General features: G+C 49.5%; 1 protein-coding gene across 1 annotated transcript; it reads right to left on the reverse strand.

Moving 5' to 3' along the window:
• Positions 1 to 4001: 4001 nt before the first annotated feature.
• Positions 4002 to 5559, reverse strand: LOC123040896 (GDSL esterase/lipase At1g28650). The gene is made up of 3 exons (XM_044463621.1): positions 5280 to 5559; positions 4962 to 5204; positions 4002 to 4849 (listed from the first exon to the last, which is right to left on the reverse strand). The coding sequence occupies exons 1-3, from the start codon at positions 5557 to 5559 to the stop codon at positions 4422 to 4424; spliced, it is 951 nt and encodes a 316-aa protein (XP_044319556.1). The 3' UTR covers positions 4002 to 4421.
• Positions 5560 to 20877: the final 15318 nt, after the last annotated feature.

Genomic DNA, 20877 nt, shown 5'->3' on the forward strand with positions numbered 1-20877 from the left:
GGCGGCGGCCTCCCATTGGTCCTCGTCACCGGCAACAACGACCTTCAGGTGACGGCCTGCAGAGGAGGGGAGCACGACGACAACCCATGCCGACGGAGCAGCAGCGCGGCGAAAACCACCCTGCTCAAGCCAAGTGCCTCCTCCCGCCTGCATCCGCGTGTGCGTGTTGGTGGCAGGGGCACGGCCTGACGGCGGCCATGGAGAGAGAAAAGGAGGGGAATCTGGAGGAGAGGGACGACATGGAGGAGGAAGGACGAGCAACGAGGCAGGTTAGCTTCGTACAGAAGGAAGGAATTGTTATTTTACCTGGTGGAGGTGTTATCGCGAGACGGTTTTACCTCGACACAGTAAAAGGAAGACGTAGATGTCGCGAGGAGGTGTCCATGATGCACACCTTATTATTTTGGATGAGTGTGTAGCTACAGTTTTCAGCAATATTTTGAAAACCACAATGTGTTTGGAAATCATAGTATTTGCCACTGTATTTGGTGATCCGGTCATCAATATGTTAGTTCAAGTTCTACCACACGCCCTATCGGCAGCTGGCAAAGAATCACATACGTTATCATAGACGAGGACTGCTTGTGGCTATATGCAAGTGTGGTCACCGACAGGCAGGCAGGCTCAACTCAACGTATAGCATGCATACACACGCCCTTTCCTTTATACTATGCACCTTGAATTTTGTGAGATATACACATACATTGCTTCCCAGTCATATATAGAGGTTAATGCTCAATTCTTTATTTTAATTTTAAGAAACTAATTGGTGCTGCTTTGTATATAATAGTGTGGTTCACGTGATTATGTTGCCCTGCCTAAATGATCATCACCACTCTTTCTATACCCCTCTATATATTGTTTGACATTTGTACTTTTCTATCTGCAGGTAAGGATGTACCTCCATTTGCATCAAGAGAATGTTCCCCATTTAAGGACAAATACTCCATCTGTTCTTATATAGAAGCCCTTTACAGATTCCAATGTGAACTACATACGGAGGAAAATTAGTGAATCCCACTCTAAAATATGTCTATATACATTTGTATGTAGTCCCTAGGGAAATTTCAAAAAGGCTTATGTTTAGAAACGGAAGGAGTAGATGATAGTACATCAAGTGTCTTAATTTTCGTACCACAACTAATATTTGAACTTTTGCTTTTCCCGAAACTCTCGGGTGTAGCATGCGAGATTTACAAAATGGTTTGGGATTTTAGAATTGATCTATGCATTGGAGTGTAACTGTAGTTGGAGTAACCATACACAGATGGACATTACAATTTAAGACCTCAAAACAATGGTCCGACAAATTCTTCCCCTGATGTCAGCTTTTGTGACTTGAGTAAGGTCAACGGCATCCCTAGGCCCAACAACAATCACACAAGAGCAATCAATGGTGGTAGATTTTTGCATAATGCAACTTGAATTCGGATGTGACTGTTCGATTTAATTATGTATCTTGCTATTTTTGCAACAATGTTTCTGAATAATGTAACTTGAAATGACTTCCTTGAAACTCACCTCTGAATAAACAAATTGGTGCATCTCATTCTCACATTTTAGCTTGAACATTTTGTATTTTCCAAGTTCTCATTCAGTTGTGTGTCATAAATAACACACTAGAAGTCATGTGCTTGTCCTCGAATAACTTGTACAACTTATTTTGTGCTAAACACACTATATGTTCCTATAGGCTCTTTTGTTCAATGCTGCACACCTCAAGCGTCTATCGTAAAGAAAGGAACAACTTCAGCCTCTGGAAGATACTATGTACATATGTTCCATTGACGTACAAGCATGTACCGCATTTCAAGATATTACAAATTTGGTTGAGCAACATGGTGTGGAGTTTGTATCTAATCAACATATATAGCACTTATTTATAGAATATTATATGTGAAAATGTTATCAGTTATAAATTAGTAAATCCAAAAATCCAATTCAGCACAAGCCTTGAATTTATTAGTAGAGAAAAAAATGACATGTTTGTTTATTAGTTATGATATGTGTTTTCATGCTGGCTACTTGCCGTTTTTCGTCGGACCATACTTTCTGAGGGGCAGATTTTAGCTTGAGAAGATTTTGCGAGAACATAGCGGTGCTCTTGCTCTGATGGAAATTCTGAGTAGGGTGTTCCAAACTAAATTGACACACGTAGGAATGAATGGAGGGAATATCTTTTTATACACACAATTGTCATGTATGGTTATAATATTAGTCGAGACGTGTGTTGCGCATGCACACTTACTAGTAACAGAAAAAAATGTGAACGTGATAGCGTACAAGAGAAATGGCAACGGTTTCTCAAAAAAGAAAAAGAAAAAGAAGAAATGGCAACTTTTTTTAACACCGAAGTCGCTCACATACATGCGCATACACTCACTCCTATAAACGTATGCACACACACTACCCCTATCAGCACCTCTGGGAGACTGAGCCGACACATCATTTTGAGATTGACAAAGTCGCCAAAGACACATTCATAGTCGACGGAAACGTCTCCTCCAACTGAACACATGTACAATGTGTCACAGGCTCATAGTCGCCACGGTCACGCTTCGGTGAGGCGGCGGTCGCAGGCCAGTGGGATGTGGGGCACGGCATACGTGCCCCGCAGCAAGTCGTGGGCAACAAACTCACAGGAAGGTGGAACCCGTCCCGCGATACCACCTTGCATGGGCCGTGGCTGCCGTAGCGCACCATCAAGTTGGTGTTGTACGGGTCCTACCTCCGCAACACGACACCAGCGGCTGCCTCGCCGAACCCATGTCTGCGTCGGTTCGCAATGAAGTCCATGGCCCGACTTAGTAGTCGGCGTAGACGACGGCCATGCCAGGGTGCCGCCGGCCGAACGCGAGGAGCTCCGCCCTGAGCACGCGGTTGTGTAGCCCGGCGAAGTTGTTGAGTCACCTGAGGCAACTAAAGTGCATCGTACCGGACAATTCCTGTTTGGCGCCTCAAGCGCCCACCCCGTCCCCCGGGAGCTGCGCCGGCCTGATTCATTTTTTTCTCTGTTTTCTAAACTGAGAAAAAATGCGCACAAACTATGATTTGAACCCCATGACGTCATGTTTGGTGTAAGACGTGATAACCACCCGGCCACCTCACCTTGATGCGATTATATATAAGTTTTTCTTATTTTCTTCTTTCTTCTCTAACTTTTTCCCCTCCTTTCTTTTTCTTTTTCTCTCCCTTTTTTCCTTTTTCTAATTCGTGGACTTTTTCTTTAGACAGATGAACTTTTTCTTTTTCCAAAATGCATGAACATTTTTCAAAATGGATGAACTTCTTTCAATTTAGATGAACTTTTTCCAAATTTTATGATTTTTTTTTAGTTTTATGAATTTTTTTCAAATTTAATGAACTTTTTTGAATTTGTGAACTATTTTTCAGAATCGATGATTTTTTTTCAAAATTGACGAATATTTTTATGAACCATTTTTCAATTTTTTGAACTTTTTACACAGTTAATGTTTTCTACTTTTTTGTGGATTTTTGTTTTCAAATAATTTATACTGTGCATATAATTTAGTGTTTTAGTAGAAGAAGGTTTTTTTTCCCTGATAGCGAACAAGGATGTTAGCTCCTTCCAGTGGTTTTGGCGCCATGTTGTTAACAGACTAACAGTTCGACCCTGAGTTTGAATCCCGTTTCTCCCCTATCCCAATCTAAACCTTTTATTTTCTGACGAAGAGATGTCTGGGTACTTCCCTCTCAATGTTCTGAATCCCTCGCGGACCGGCCTGGAACAGGGACAAGTTGTAGTTGTTCCCGCCGATCTCTCCCACCAGGACAACGAGCTCACCATTATTTTATTTTTAACTTTTGCTAATACGCGTATCTACGGTGTGGCTGATCAGAGTCGACTGTGATTTAACCAAGTTTCAATCAAGTGACACAATATGTGAAAAAAAATTAATGAAAATTTTGCACGAATTTTCACGTAAGATCTCATGAATATAGCATTAGCTGAGACTTCGTTAAGTCTCAATGGACCGAGATTTAGAAATCTGGTGTACGTTTATTCCGCGCGTCAAACAGAGACCAACCAAGAACGCGAGTCAAACAGACACCAACCAAGAAGAGGTTTGGCGGCAGCAATATATACGTACACATGCAGCTCTAGCAGCCGTGGTTGCATGTAGACATGATGGGCGGCACGGCGAATGGGCCGTCGAGCATTCCGCGGGCCATGATCCTGTACGCCGCCTCCGTCATGTGCAGGCCGTCGAACGACACATACCTTGACGGCTCCGGGCACGGCATCCCCGACGGCCCGGTGCTCAAGACGGGGTAGCATGCCTCCAGCACCGTTTCTTTGTCGAACCCTACACGCACAGCACGAAAATACGTAATACATACTGTAAGATCAAAGCCGTCCTGGACATGTTGTGTTGCCATGGTAGGATTCTAGCTAGAAGCTAGGGCTTGCCGTTTTGTGTAGGCGCGGTGACGAGGCCGAGGGCGTTGTCGTAGGAGTCGACATAGGTGATGGACACACTGGGGTGGTCGCGGCGGAGCTCCTCGAGCCTTGCTTCCAGCATGTGGTTGTGGAGGAGGATGAGGTCGTTGAGCCACCAGAGGCAGCCCGTGGCAGGGTCGCGGTCGTCGCCGGGGAAGAGTGCGAGGTACTGCGGGGTGCACCCCAGCGGGAAGATGCCCGGCACGAACATGGTCTTGGCGCCCAGCTCGATTAGGGCCTTGATGGACAGAGCGATGGAGCTGATGACCTGTGGCACGAGGGGCCTGACCCATTCAAGCGTCTTGTTCCGCGAGAAGGGATGGTTGTAGTCGTTGGCGCCGATCTCCCCCACCAGGAACAGCGAGCTCTCCATCACCTCCTTCCTCTCTGCATACGTGCATGACCGTGATGGTGTGGTAGGAGATAATATCCATGGTCAGTGCGTTTGGGTGGCCATGGCGCCACGCATGCCACGGATTTTGTTCAAGCTACGCGTTACCTTGGTCCGTGGAGGCGAGCACGGCGAGCACTTTCTTGAACCAGCCGATCTGGACGTCGAGAGAGTAGGGGAGGATCGGTGGAAACTGGTCAACGCTGAGATTCTTCTTCATGAAGAAATCCTGGCTCAGCGCCGTGGCGGCCACCACCGCGAAATTGGCGCCGTACCGGAACTCCTCCGCCGGAGACTTCCCGGCTGCCGCCTGCAGGTACGCCGGCCAGTACGGGAACCCCAGCTTCTCCACTGCACGTATCGTACCGATTATCATTCATTATGCATGCACGTAATGAGATGTCGATGTGTCGTCGAAGAACTCACCGATAAAGTCGACGACGAGGCGGCCGTCGGACCAGCGGCCGGAGGGGCGGCCGAAGAAGGTCTCGCCGTATGGCAACTCCAGGACGGGCCCCGAATCAGTGGAGCTGTGGACGATGAAGTTGCCGGTGTCGATCAGAGAGTCACCGAAGGTGAATAGATGTTTGTAGCACCTGCTCCGGTTCGCAGTCGCAGGGGCCGCCGACACCGTGATGGCCACGGACAGCGCAAGAAGAGCGGTCACCGCCGTGAGCTGCCCAGGCAGAGTTGACGCCACCGCCATTGTGGTGGACGGATGGAAAGTAATTGTTCTGGTCTCGAGCTAGACTCACTCAATTCTGCCCGGACTTTCATTTGTATATATCAAAGAAAAGGAGGGCGGCTATATGTGATTAGCAGCTAGCTAGTTTGTACTCCTAGCTTGTATGATGAAGCAAAGCTTGTTTGACTGGCTAACTGAAGCCTTTAACATTTTTAAATCGGGCCGGCTGGATAAGGAACTCGTGGCAAATGGAGTTTATAACCAGATTTTTAATGGCCGATGCTACAAATCATCGGGCTGATACCAGGAAAATTTAAGCCTCCTCGTCCACCGTTTGATCTAGCCCGGCATCAATGGTCTGGCGTGGGCCGCGGAAAGCTGATGCATCACATGGCGTTGAGAGTCATGCACGTGAACTCAATGTTAGAATCTGGGCACTACTCCGCGGAAAATCCTACTTGCCGCTCGTTGCGGCAAGCTGTCGACCCTTCGCATACGGGAGGTGCGAGCCAGCGAACGAGTGGGCGGCCCGTTTTACGTTACAGCAGACTCTGTTTTGGGAACCTTCTATGATGTTTTCAACCGGTTTTTTACGTTACAGCAGACTCAGTTTTTTTTTTCGTTTTTCTTTTTTCTATTTATCTTCTTTTCTTTTTTTCTTTTATCTTTTTTCTGTTTCTTTTTTTTCCTTTTTAAGTTTATTTTCAAAAAAAAGTCCGAATTTCAAAAAAGTTCCTGTTTTTCAGATTTTGTTCATAAATTCAAAAAATGTTCCTATTTTACAAAATTTGTTCATAAATTCAAAAAATGTTTGTGGTTTCAAAATTTTGGTTCCGGATTTTCAGAAAATGTTCCTGTTTTTTCAAAAATTGTTTGAATTACTTTTTTTATTTTTTGAGAAATTTGAAAATAATGACATGGATTTCAAAAAATGCATGTATTAAAAAATTGTTCACAAATATCAAAAAATTGTACTTATTTTTCAAATTTTTGTTCACTTATTAAAAAAAATTTAAAATTCAAATTTGTTTGGGATTTTCAAAATTGTTCTCCATTTTACAATTTGTTCTAAAAATTCAAAATTTGTTTGTTATTTTAAAAATTGTTCCCATTTCAAAATTTTGTTCGAAAATTTAAAAAATGTTCATGTTTACAAAAAAAAATCATGTTTACAAATTTTTTTTGTTCACAATTCAAAATTTGTTCTCCTTTCAAAAATATTCATGTTTTTGCAAAAATTACTATTAAATACTTGTTCAGATTTTTGAAAAACTTTTTTGTGTTTATCGATTTTTTTAAAACTCGTGTTGGTTCTGTAAATTCTGATTACATTTTTTTAGTTTTTCTTCTCAAATTTGAAATGTGTTCGCATTAAAAAATACTTTTCTCAAAATAATGTTCGCATCTGCATTACCTTTAGCTGCGCGCGCCATAGTAAAACAAGAAAGCTTATGTAGCCCATTGGCTAGGGTCGTGCGTAAGTAACAGGAGGTGCCAGGTTCGATTCCTACCTCCTCCAGTAGTTTTAGTCTTTTTTGTATTTTTTTACTGTGTTTCGCTAATGGGCCGGCCCAGCTGGAGTCGCCCCTGTGCGTTCGCTCGGCAATTCGCCGCAACGAGCGGCGCATAGGAGCTCCCCTACTCCGCGCCCTCCGCTTATAGGGCACAATTTCTGGGCTTGGTCCTTTCCCCCATGGACCAAATGGTCTGGAAGGATTGGGCCCCACCAAAAGTCAAGTTCTTTGCTTCGCTCGCACTTCAGGAGAGGATCTGAACTGCAGACAGATTGGAGAAGCGAGGATGGCCTAACTGTGGCCCCTTCCCCTTGTGCCGACGGGTGCAGGAATGTGGCCCTCATCTTTTCTTTAGATGCCGCTTCACTCTCAGGCTTTGGAACATGGCTACTCAGAAATTTCGCATCCACGACATGGACACGTCCACATGGCACCTGTTTGACTCCGTTCATGCCTGGTGGACGAGCACATGCACCACGGGCACCACCAACAGAAAAGCAAAGGCATCGATTACCATGCTAGTGTTATGGGTCATCTGAAATGAGCGCAACGCAAGAGTGTTCAGGCAAAAGAGCGCACCTCCGCAAATCATGCTCGACATCATTGAAGATGAGGCAAACCTTTGGATCAAAGCTGGGGCAAAGAAACTAGGGTCTTTTTTATTGCGAGAATAATTATCATACTGTAACTTGGGTGTGTGTTGTAACAAACTCTCTCTCCTCCTTATTTAATATATGAGGCAAATCTTTTGCCTCCATTTCAAAAAAAATGTTAGGCAGCAGTGGCATATATAAAGCTGGGGTATATCATTTTGTTAGAGTATATCTCCGTGTATATCTTATGTATAGAAATATTCCAACCTACCTGATTTTGTCTGATTTGGTTGGAATCTTCCTTTGTCTCCAAGGCATGTAACTCCCATGTATTCCTATATATATCTAACACGAGGGCCGCCCCAGGTGTGGCGTATTTTGCCTAATCATACTTGTTCAGTTGGTATCAGATACATCGGTCCTACCCTCCCAACCCTACCACGTCGCCGCCAGCCTTCCCCTTTGCCATCTCCCAGCCATGGCAGGTACCGGCGACTCCACCCAATCTTCCCTCACCTCTCCCTCCCTACTCGGCATCAACTCCACCAGCGTCGGCCCCCTCGTCAACACCACCATGCCTGCCTCCGCCTCGCCGGTTGTGCAAGTCACTAGCGTGCGCACCCACGTGCCCGTCATGCTTGATCTCCACACTTCCCACTTCGCCAAGTGGAGGATGCTCATCCGCGTCCTCCTCGGCAAGTACGGCTTGCTCCCTCACGTCACCACCATCACGGCCGAGGCAAACCGCACGGCGGACTGGACCCATGAGGACTACGTCGTCTGGTCCTGGCTGTATGGCTCCATCTGTGACGAGATCCTGGGTATGATCATGGCGGAAGATTAGACGGCGCACGAGGCTTGGACTCTCATCACCGACCTCGTTCTGGACAACTAGATGACCCGCACAGTCTACCTCGAGGCCGAGTTCCACGGGCTTGTGCAAGGCGACCTCTCAGTCACCGCATACTGTCACCGCCTGAAGGCCCTCACCGACGCCCTCGCCGACGTCGGCACCCCGGTCACGAACCAAACCATCGTCCTCAACTGCCTTCGCGGCCTTAACCCTTGGTTCACCGACATCACCATGATCGTGACAATGCAGAATCCGCTCCCGGCCTTTGGGCAGCGCGCTCTCTACTCGTCCTCCATGAGACATGGCTCCCCAACACCTCTGTCGTGGCGAACCAGACTGCCATGTACGGCGGCTCCAACTCCTCCCGCGGTGACGGCAGTCGTGGTGACGGAAACTAGGTGATGGCAACCGCGATGGTGGCAACTCTGGCGCTGGCGGCAACCACAACGGCGGGAACTGGCGCAAGAAGAAGCAAGGCGACGGCTCCCGTGGCAACACCTCTAGTGGCTCCCGCGGTGGCCAGCCCGCGGTCGGCCCATGGATCTGCTTCAACCCATATACGGGCCAGCCGCTGCAGCCCCAGGGCGCTCCCGAGCCGCACCCGACCAGTGGCGTCGGTCTACTCGGCCCCGGCCCCCGGTGCTTCCACCCGCCCAGGTGTTCACTTCCCTGGCTCCTCTCCAGGGCCGGGCTTTCGACACCAACGCTCCTCCGACTCCCGGCTACACCCCCGCACCACAGTAGGACTGCGTCGCGCTCATGGCCGCCTTGAACAACGCGGCCTCCGCCTCCAACGTCGGTGAGTGGGTCATGGACTCCGGAGCCACGTCCCACATGGCCTCCGACCCCGGTATGCTTCATCATCTCCTTCCTGCCTCCTCTTCCTCCCTTGTCACCGTTGGCAATCACTCTACCTTACCTGTTTCTCATACTGGTGATGTTTCTATTCCTACTTCCGCTCGCACACTTTTTCTTCATAATGTTTTACTTGTCCCTCATATCGTTAAAAATCTCCTCTCTATTCGTCGCTTCACTATTGATAATTTATGCTCAATAGAATTTGACCCGTTTGGTTTCCCTGTGAAGGATCTTCGCACCAAGGCCGTGATCCTTTGCTGCAATAGCCATGGCGATCTCTATGTCGTTCCATCCTCGGTCATCAACCATCACACCCATGGACTCATCGCCACCACCTCCATCGAGCTTTGGCATCTCTGCTTAGGACATCCGGGTCGTGACGCTATGTCACATCTTCATAAACAGTCATCTATTCCATGTAATAAATTGGCTTCGCACGTTTGTCATGCTTGCCAACTCGGCAAACATGTGAGCTTGCCGTTCACTAGGTCTACCTCGCATTGTGACGAGCCATTTCAATTAGTACATTGTGATCTTTGGGCATCTCCTGTTTTGAGCAACTCTGGCTTTAAGTATTATCTTGTTATTGTGGACGAGTTTTCACATTATATATGGATGTTTCCTCTTAGCAACAAATCATACACCGCCGCCACCCTCATCAATTTTTTTGCCTATGCCCGCACACACTTCTCCTGTCCACTAGTTGCTATGCAAGCCGACAATGGCACCGAGTTTCTCAACTCCACGATCACCACCTTCTTTGCCTCCCATGGCATTCTCCTTCGCCTTTCATGCCCATACACATCCACTCAAAACGGCAAGGCCGAACATGCCATCCGCACCCTCAATGATGTCACACGCACGCTTCTATTCCAGTCTTCAATGCCACCACCACTACAAAAAAATACACTTCCGTGATGATACGTGTTTGTCACAGTAGGTCGCGTTTTTTGTCATGCATGTACATCCATGACAAATTTATGACAAAATCAAGATAGTCATACCTGTGCTGTCGTAGAAGTGTTCCATGACATTACCAAAATTATCATCACGGAAGTGTCCACTTCCATGACGATAAATCGCGCGTCACAGAACTGCTTTCGTCAAGGGTGACCGACACGTGGCGTCCACCGTAACGGAACATCGTTAAGCTATCGGGTCGGGTTTTGGATCCGATAACCCGTTAACGGCCCCGACCAATGGGGATTTTCCACGTGTAAAATCATCATTGGCTGGAGGAAACACGTGTCTGCTCATCGTTGGGACAGATGTCATCCACTCATTGGACGGAAGGCGCCTATGATACATCGACACGTGGCACGGCCCAACAAAGGCCCATTCCTGTGAAAAGGCAGGCCCGTTTGACTTGGTCAGAATGTGGCGGCCCGGCCCATGGAAAGCCTGTTAACGGCCTGTTCGCATATAGCCCATTTACAGCCCGCTAACCCAAGGCCCGTTACGCCCTATCCAAATTAGGCCCAGTAGCGTCATCTGGGCCACCCAATATGATTCCAGCCAGTTTTCACCTCTGGCCCATGACGTCTTTCGGCCCATATGAGGCCCTATGTCACATCCCTAGTTCTGGTATGCACTAGGCTAGCCCTTCATGTGTGTATCATGTTTAAATTTTATTTAAGTTGAAATGGGGATTGCTCAAACCCTAGCACCAGATCAAATCAACTAGCTTCAAATAAAAATATTCTCAATGAACCCAAAATGCTCTTCAGAAAAGTTCATTATTTTTGGATTGGTCTAGAACCTCTCCCAAAAATGGTGCACATTTTTCTAGGCGGATTTTTGAATTAAATCATATAGTATTTGCATTTGGGCATTTAAATGCTATAAAATATTTTAAATGCTCAAATAATCCCAAACTGAAATGTTTACTGTAGGATGTATTTCCAACAGTGGTCATGAGTAGTTGCATGATTTTTGGGATTGATTTAGTATTTTTAATAAAGTCACAAAGTTGCAGAAAAATAGAAAACAGTAATTGAAATAGGAAACAGAGAGAGAGAGAGGAAATTATCTGGACCGACTGCTGTGGAGCCCACTTGGCAGCCCAGCCAACTGGCCTGGCCCACCAGAAGCCCCACCGTCTGTCTTCAACCTCTGCCAGTAGGCAGAGGCGCGTCGATGCCACCTCCTGCTTCGCGCTGGAGGCTCATCCTCCTCCCTGTCCCCGCGCCTGGAGACGCCTCGACCCCCCTTTGTCCTCCCCCCCTCTTTCCTGGCTCTCTCCCTCCCCCTCTCTTGCCCGCAGCCATGGCCGAAGGCCACCATCGCCACCGACGCCGTTCGCCACGTCCACAACCACCGCATAGCCTCCCCAACACGTCCAGGAGACCCGCCTCCGTCGTCTACGCCTCCTCGAGGACACAAGCGCTGCCGGACGCCCCCGAACGCCTACACCGCCGCCATCTTCAAGCTTTGGTCGTCCGAGATTGCCGCCGCCCGTACGTCACCGTCCAGCCTTCTCCGAGCCCGCGTCGACGCCCTCTGCAACCACTATGAGCTCCCGCGTCGAAAACCCCTCTTCCCCGAGCTCGTTACGCCCTATAGCCATCGCCCCCTTGCCGACCAAATCACGCTGCCGCCTGAGCTCCTCACCGCCGTGGCCACAGTCACCTAGAGCCGCAACCGAGCGCACCATCGTGCTCAGCGTGTCTTCGCGCACCCGTAGCCACCACCAGCGCCTCCCCTAGTGAACTGCAATGTCGAAACGCTCGACGCCCGAACTCGAGCTGCCGCTGTCGTCGTAGTTGCCATCGCCTCCGGCCACCCCAGATCTTCCCGCTTGCCCTGTTGGATGCGCGCGAGCCCCAACTACGCATAGGACCAAACCACGGTCGATTTGGTCGACCGTGGGCAAAACCCGAGCCACTCCAGTGCGCCTCCGCCGCGGCTTGAGGTCGCTGCCGGCCAAACTCCGGCGTGCCGATGTGGCAGCGTACTTAGCACTAATCACCGTCAGCTAAACCACCCACAAACACTGATAGTAGACCCCACCACAATAATTAAGTATAAGATTTACTTCTGTTTAGGATTAGATTAAGTAAACTGGGCCCTGACTGTCAGGGTTGACCTCCCAGTCAGCGTTGACCTGGTCCCACCTGTCATCCACCCAAACCAGCCCTGTTACACTGACACATGGGTCCCAGCCGTCAGGTTTGACCTAGCTGGTGCTGTTGACCGCTGACGTCACCGTGAAAATGGTCAAAACTTCTAAAAATCATATAAATTCAACCGTAACTCCAAATGAAATAAATTATATATGAAAAATGATCAGAAAAATCCAATCTATCCATCTGTACCATTTTCATGCATGATAGAACAACTTAGGGCTGCTGTTTAGGCCAAATCTTATAATGGCATTTAAACCTTCACATATGGAGTTTGAATTTGAACCTAGGGTTCAAACCAACTTCATTTAACCTGTTGCTAGTTGCATTAGCTCAAACCACAGCATATTGCCATGTCACATTCAAGCATCATATTGTTGCATTGCATTGATTGTGTTCCTTCTCTGTTTGCCGGTGTTGTTCCCTCTCGATAGACGTGGTTCCGACGATGAGTTCAATGACACCGATGAAGAACTATACTATCTTTAGAAGTGCCGGGCAAGCCAAACCCCCTTGTTCATTCCGATACAATCCCACTCTCTCGCTCCTGCTCTATTTTACTGCATTAGGACAACATCGATACAACTGTTTTTTGCTGCGGTAGTTGAACCCCTTTATCCTCTGCATGAACTGTCATTGCCACAGTAAATAGATGAAACCCACTAGCATGATTAGGAGTTGTTTGAGCCCTGATGTGCCTACTCATTCATGCTTGTTGTCATGCCTGCTATTGCTTAGAGTTGTGTCAGGTTTGATTCATCGGGAATGAATTGAAGGTGTGTGAACATGTCCTACTTTGAGAGCTAAGTGTGTGAACACGATTTGGTAAAGGTAGCGGTGAGAGGCCATGTAGGAGTACATGGTGGGTTGTCTCATTGAAACCGTCCTCAGGAACTGAGTTCTGTGTTTGTGATCCATGACCAGCTACTACCACGCATTGGAATGCTTAAGTGCCCCTCTCGACTTATTAATCAACTTGATCTCTGTCCAGGAGTTGCAACTAGTTTCTGGTGTTTGTAGGTAGTGCTAGTAGTCTACCAAGTGGCACCCGGTACAGGTCGGCTTGGGACAGACTAGGCACAGTGGCCCGGTGTACCAAGTGGCACCCGGATGGTGGGCTTGGGAACCCTGCACACATCGTTTGGGGCCGTGAGCGACACCCCGGCCGGATCTCGTTGCGGATGGAACCCGATAGGCGATAAACATGGACGATAGACTTGTGTGGTTAGTCAAGTCGTGGCCGACACCCTCGCTGGGCTTCCGCTTGAAGGTTGTCGAGTACATGTCGTGTAAACGGTGGTGAGAGCGTGTGTGAAGAAGTACACCCCTGCAGGGTTAATATGATCTATTCGAATAGCCGTGTCCGTGGTAAAGGACTTCTGGGTTGCCTGTACAGTTCATAGATAAGTGAAAGTGGATACTCTAAAATACGTAAGATAAACGTGAGTGCTATGGATGGCGTTCTCGTAGGGAGACGGGAGCGGATCCATAGTGGTGTATTGGTTGGTGAATATGTGGACTCGTGTGCGCCACCTCAAAAGAGTTACTTGCAGTCGTAGTTCAGGATAGCCACCGAGTCAAAGCTGGCTTGCTGTAGTTAAACCCCACCATCCCCTTTGTTGATAATGATGCATATGTAGTTAGATCTGATGTAAGTCTTGCTAGGTATATTTATACTCACATTGCTTAATTTATGTTTTTGCAGAGAGACTTCCGTCTCGCTAGTAGTTCCACGTGGACTTCGATGTTTAGCTTGATACCTCAGCTACGATCTTATGCCCTCGGCAGGATCTGGTAGATAGTCAGGCTTCTCAGCCTTCTTCATTTGTAGATGTCTGTACTCAGACATGTTAAGCTTCCGCATGTGCTTTGACTTGTATGCTCTGGTTGTTGGGTCATGAGACCCATGATTGTAATATCTCGCTCCTCGGAGCCTATTGAATAAAATACTTGAGTCATAGAGTCATGTTGTGATGCCATGTTGTATTTGCACATATCGAGCATATTGTGTGTATGTTATTGAAATGCTTGGTATGTGTGGGATCTGACAACCTAGTTGTTTATCCTTGGTAGCCTCTCTTACCGGGAAATGTCTCCTAGTGCTTCCACTGAGCCATGGTAGCTTGCTACTGCTCCGGAACACTTAGGCTGGCCGGCATGTGTCCTTCTTTGTTCCTGTGTCTGTCCCTTCGGGGAAATGTCACGCGGTGTCTACGGGAGTCCTGTTAGCCGGCTACAGCCCGGTTTACCGAAGTCCTGCTAGCCCAGTTGCTACAGCCCGGATTCACTCGCTGATGACCGACACGTTCATTGTTGGGTCATGTATGCATGTCCCTGTAAGTTAGTGCCACTTTGGGTTCACGACTAGCCATGTCAGCCCGTGTTCTTTGTCATATGGATGCTAGCGGCACTATCATATACGTGATCCAAAATGTGCAAACGGTCCCGGGCCAGGTAAGGTGGCACCCGTGGGAATACCGTGCGTGAGGCTGCAAAGTGATATGATGTGTTACATGATAGATCGGTGTGACTTAGGATCGGGGTCCTGACAGTTTTGGTAATAGGTTCATGTTGTGATGCCATGATGTATTTGCACATATCGAGCATATTGTGTGTATGTTATTGAAATGCTTGGTATGTGTGGGATCTGACAACCTAGTTGTTTATCCTTGGTAGCCTCTCATACCGGGAAATGTCTCCTAGTGCTTCCACTGAGCCATGGTAGCTTGCTACTGCTCCGGAACACTTAGGCTGGCCGGCATGTGTCCTTCTTTGTTCCTGTGTCTGTCCCTTCAGGGAAATGTCACGCGGTGTCTACCGGAGTCCTGTTAGCCTGCTACAGCCCGGTTTACCGGAGTCCTGCTAGCCCAGTTGCTACAGCCCGGATTCACTCGCTGATGACCGACAAGTTCGTTGTTGGGTCATGTATGCCTTTCCCTGTAAGTTAGTGCCACTTTGGGTTCACGAATAGCCATGTCAGCCCGGGTTCTTTGTCATATGGATGCTAGCGGCACTATCATATACGTGAGCCAAAATGCGCAAACGGTCCCGGGACAGGTAAGGTGGCACCCGTGGGAATACCGTGCGTGAGGCCGCAAAGTGATATGATGTGTTACATGCTAGATCGGTGTGACTCAGGATCGGGGTCCTGACAGTTTTGGTAATAGAGTCATGTTGTGATGCCATGATGTATTTGCACATATCGAGCATATTGTGTGTATGTTATTGAAATGCTTGGTATGTGTGGGATCTGACAACCTAGTTGTTTATCCTTGGTAGCCTGTCTTACCGGGAAATGTCTGCTAGTGCTTCCACTGAGCCATGGTAGCTTGCTACTGCTCCGGAACACTTAGGCTGGCCGGCATGTGTCCTTCTTCGTTCCTGTGTCTGTCCCTTCGGGGAAATGTCACGCGGTGTCTACCGGAGTCCTGTTAGCCTGCTACAGCCCGGTTTACCAGAGTCCTGCTAGCCCAGTTGCTACAGCCCAGATTCACTCGCCGATGACCGACACGTTCGTTGTTGGGTCATGTATGCCTTTCCCTGTAAGTTAGTGCCACTTTGGGTTCTCGACTAGCCATGTCAGCCCGGGTTCTTTGTCATATGGATGCTAGCGGCACTATCATATACGTGAGTCAAAATGTGCAAACGGTCCCGGGCCAGGTAAGGTGGCACCCGTGGGAATACCGTGCGTGAGGCTGCAAAGTGATATGATGTGTTACATGCTAGATCGGTGTGACTCAGGATCGGGGTCCTGACAGTTTTGGCACCCCGATTCTATGCCACACCGATCTAGCATGTAACACCTCATATCACTTTACGGCCTCACGCACGGTATTCCCACGGTTGTCGCCTTACCATGCCTGGGACCGTTTGCGCCTTTTGGCACACGTATATGATAGTGTCGCTAGCATCCATATGACAAAGAACCCAGGCTGACATGGCTAGTCGTGAACCCAAAGTGGCACTAACTTACAGGGACAGGTGTCGGTGTCAAAACCGGCGGATCTCGGGTAGGGGGTCCCGAACTGTGCGTCTAGGCGGATGGTAACAGGAGACAAGGGACACGATGTTTTACCCAGGTTCGGGCCCTCTTGATGGAGGTAAAACCCTATGTCCTGCTTGATTGATATTGATATTGTGGATGTTTACAAGATTGGATCTACCACGAGATCAAGGAGGCTAAATCCTAGAAGCTAGCCTATGGTGTGATTGTAATGGTTGTTGTTGTGTCCTACGGACTAGAGCCATCCGGTTTATATAGACACCGGAGAGGGCTAGGGTTACATAGAGTCGGTTACAATGGTAGGAGATCTACGTATCCGTATCACTAAGCTTGCCTTCCACGCCAAGGAAAGTCCCATCCGGACACGGGACGAAGTCTTCAATCTTGTATCTTCATAGTCTTGGAGTCCGGTCGATGATGATAGTCCGGTCGATGATAGTTCGGCTGATGATGGTAGTCCGGCTATCCGGACACCCCCTAATCCAGGACTCCCTCAGTAGCCCCTGAACCAGGCTTCAATGACGATAAGTCCGGCGCGTATATTGCTTGGCATTGCAAGGCGGGTTCCTCCTCCGAATGATAGAAGATTGTGAACACCAGGATAGTGTCCGGCTCTGCAAAATAAATTCCACATTCCACCGTAGAGAGAATAATATATACACAAGTTCAATCTACTGACGTTTTTTGCGGCATGACGTCACGCCACTACCAAGCCATTACTTGAATCGTTTTTTACTCTACCACCTCAGCGCATTTAGCGAAGCGGTTTCCCTGGCACGTCTTGTCGAAGCAGAGATCGTGTTCCCCCTTAATCCGAGATTCTCATCAATACGGACGTGGGTAACCCAACCGCGCCATTGATGGTGACGCTTGGGGGATAAGCGAGTTTTACCAGGCTGATGGGGGACGCGTAGACTTCGCCCGCCCATATAAGGGATAAGGATTCACCGTTTCACCTACGCCTTCTTCCTCCTTTGCTTATCCATCTCCGCGCACTCGAGCTCCAGCGCCCAAGCCCGCACATCTCGTCTCAACCTTCCCCAGTTATGTCCAGAGCGGGAGGCAAGTGGATGACCTCCTCCGTTACGGAGGAGCAGATCAAAAGACTGCGCGGCGCCAGCTACCTGTCTGGCGACATCGCGCACCGGCTGCCCGACGAGGCGCAGCTCATCCCCACCCCCAGGCCCCATGAGAGGGTCGTTTTTCTTCCCCACTTCCTCCGCGGACTGGGCTTTCCACTTCACCCCTTTGTTCGGGGGCTCATGTTCTACTACGGCCTGGATTTCCATGATCTGGCGCCAAACTTCATCCTCAACATCTCGGCGTTTATCGTCGTGTGCGAGGCCTTCCTCTGCATCCAGCCCCACTTCGGCTTGTGGCTCAAGACCTTCAATGTCAAGCCGAAGGTAGTGAAGGGCGCTCAAGCGGAGTGCGGAGGCGCCATGTTGGGCAAGATGCCCAATGTCCTTTGGTTCGAAGGGGCCTTCGTGGAATCCGTCAAGGGGTGGCAATCGGGGTGGTTCTATATCACCGAGCCGCGCGACCCTACGTGGGCGGCGGCCCCCGAGTTCAGATCTGGTATCCCACACAGCTCACCTCCTGGAAAGAGAAGGGCTTGCTATGGGGTAGTTCGGAGGAACTGACGGGACTCCAAGCCTGTATCCAGAAGCTGGTGAAGAAGCTCAGGCTGCTTAACATGGTCCAAGTCATGCTCGTCCGCCGGATTCTCCCATGCCAAGAGCGGGCATTCAATCTGTGGGAGTTCAATCCGGAACAGCACCAGGCGCTGAGCGGGCTCTTCGACATGACGTACGAAGGCGCCTGGAGGGTGCCGTTTAAGGGCGCTGAAGCCCCTGCATCCGCGACTGAAGATTGCGGATTTCGCTCGCAGCGCCAAGCCGACGAGGTAAGTGATTCTACCCCTTTACGGGACACTTGCTTTTCATAGTTTGACTCTATGCGGGTTTTAATTTCCCCTTTTCCTTTGACAGGACTGGATGAGGAAGGCGGAGCAGATTGTCTGCCCGGCTCCCATGCCAGAAAACCCAGTAGACGCCCATCTAGCGAGGCTGCTGGTTCCGGCACCGCACGTGGTGCCGGAGAAGAAGGCCAAGAAGGAGGCCACGGGTGCTCGAAAGAGTTCCCGTTTTCAGGTGTCAGACGACTCCGGGGCGGACTCCTCCCCCGAAAACAAGGAGGAGAAAGAGGACTCTCTCCCAGAGGAGGGAGAGAGGAAGAGGAAGGCTTCCCCAACAGGGGAGGCCGAAGGGTCCAAGAGGGGAAGGACTATTCCCGCAGACAGCTCCGCCAACATCAACGTTGGCGAGGAAGAATGGCCTTCAAGGGCCAGGCCTCCAGCGAGATCGTAAGTATCCGGATTCCTGAGTGATTTATATTTTCTTTTTCTGTGTCACATAGTGTCATTCTGATGCCGCATGCTGCATGTAGTCCGGCCAATGATGATCTCCCTGCTTCATCGAGCGGGTCGTTGGCTCCATCGGATGTAGACTCCATCCCGACCGCCTCCACCCCTCGCGACACCGAGGACGCCGAGGTGGGATCCCAAGAAGGGACCCATCAGGGGGAGGCTCCAGAGGCGCCACAAGGCGGCCTCCCGGACTTTGCGCTGGACTCCATATCAGAACCCGCAGCGGTTCCGGAGTCCGGCCGGCGGCCCCTTCGCAAGAAGGGCAAGACCGTGACGTCGGCGGCTTCCGTCCAACCGGAGGCGCCGGACAATTTGTTGGAGGCGCTCCAGAGCGCTTCCATCGAGGAAGAACACCGCACTATTATGAGTGCGGTGATTCAGAAGGTACAGCTCACCAAGAGCGGGCTGACCGAAGCCTGCAGTAGCCTTCTATCAGGCTTTGAGGTAAGAAGTTAAAATTTTGCAATGTAATACCGCATAGACAGTAGCCCCTGATGCTCGGTTCGGTGTTCGGAAAGAAAAGCCGGACTGAGGATCTGAAAAAAAAGAAGATATACGTAGGGTTGCTAAAAAATAATGTCAGTATGGGTTGCAGGCTGCGCTGCTGACCTCTACCGCACTGACTGCGGAGGTCGGTGCTTTGAAGCAGGAGCTCGAGCGGTCCGAGCAAGAGCTCGGCCGCGCCAAGGAGCAGCTCCAGGGCAAAGAAGGTGAGTAACACCACTTTGAACTTGTACCTTACAGAAAAGGATTTAGGTTGCAACAAAAAATAACCAGGATAACATGGGTACTGCAGGGGCCACGAACGAGGTGGCGACCCTGAAGGAGGCCGTGTCCGCGGCCGAACGCAATGCGGCTGCGGAACGGGCAGAGCGAGAAAAGCAGGAGGCGCGGGTGGCGGTGGTTCGGCAAGAGCTCCAAGCTCTCATGGAAAAGCATGAGAGTTTGGAGCGTGACTCAAAGACTCGAGAGTCCGAGCTTGCCTCGGCTCTCGAAAGTGCCAAAACTGCCAAGGCCGATGCCCATAAGTCCCTTCAGGAGATTGAGTTGGTGAGGAAGATAGCGGCGGGTAAGGCATTTTTCATGCAAAGCAAGCATGTGAATGTAAATTACGTGTTACTTACCCGAATTCGGAGCTCTCCAGGGGCGTTTGCAGATCTGCCTCGCAGCGTGTCTGATGCCGCCGCATTCTACCGAGCCGAGGAGGGGAGCTCAACGGAGAAGGTCTTCTAGTCTCAGTATGCTGAGGCCGGCCATCCGGTGCTCCCTAGCGACCAGCTGAAGCAGTTGGTCGAGCTCCACAAGGTGGCCGAGCAGGCCATGAAGGGCCTCATAGTCCGGCTGTGGCCTGGAGAGGCCATGCCTGGGAGCTACTTCGGCCTCGTGCGACGGTTGGTGGATGTGTGCCCCTGGGTGGAGGTTATCAAGCGCTTCGCCTGTATTGAAGGTGCTCGTCGGGCCCTTGCCCGCGCAAAGGTGCATTGGGGCAAGCTAGATGCGGGGAAGCTAATCACTGATGCGCCACCAGCGGGCAAGGAATATCATACGCCCGAGATGTACTATAAGACTGTCCTGAAGGGTGCCTGTAAAATTGCGGACGAGTGCCCCAGGGATGTAATTATTGAGTAAATTCGCAATGTGTTATCCTGTGCGCTGAAAACTTTGTTCATATGCGCTAAGAAACGCTTGTTAATTTAAAATATTACCTTCTATGCGGCCGTTTATTAAATCTGAGAGATGGCAAGTCGTCGGCTTCAGCCCCCATGCCACGAGTGCTGGGGTGTTCGGGATAAACTTGAGCGCTCTTGTTCCCATTTTTGGGTCCATCTAGGGAGGCGCTCAACACAACGAACAAGGCAACCGGACTTATAGTGCTTGAACACTCTCACTTAGCCATAGAATTCTATAATTTTAAATTTCGGCGAAGCCCCTAGTATTCGGAATACCGAATTCGGGGCGCTATCCACG

This window comes from Triticum aestivum, chromosome 2B, assembly GCF_018294505.1.
Source record: "Triticum aestivum cultivar Chinese Spring chromosome 2B, IWGSC CS RefSeq v2.1, whole genome shotgun sequence".
Classification (NCBI taxonomy): domain Eukaryota; kingdom Viridiplantae; phylum Streptophyta; class Magnoliopsida; order Poales; family Poaceae; genus Triticum; species Triticum aestivum.

What these genes read in the sequence shown, in the direction of transcription:
- LOC123040896 (XM_044463621.1), bottom strand. Translation starts at nt 5,559, where the DNA reads ATGGCGGTGGCGTCAACTCTGCCTGGGCAGCTCACGGCGGTGACCGCT. An exon ending in CCTCGTCGTCGACTTTATCG is followed by an intron (nt 5,205 to 5,279) that starts GTGAGTTCTTCG and finishes CGATACGTGCAG; the next exon opens with TGGAGAAGCTGGGGTTCCCG. An exon ending in GCTCGCCTCCACGGACCAAG is followed by an intron (nt 4,850 to 4,961) that starts GTAACGCGTAGC and finishes GCACGTATGCAG; the next exon opens with AGAGGAAGGAGGTGATGGAG.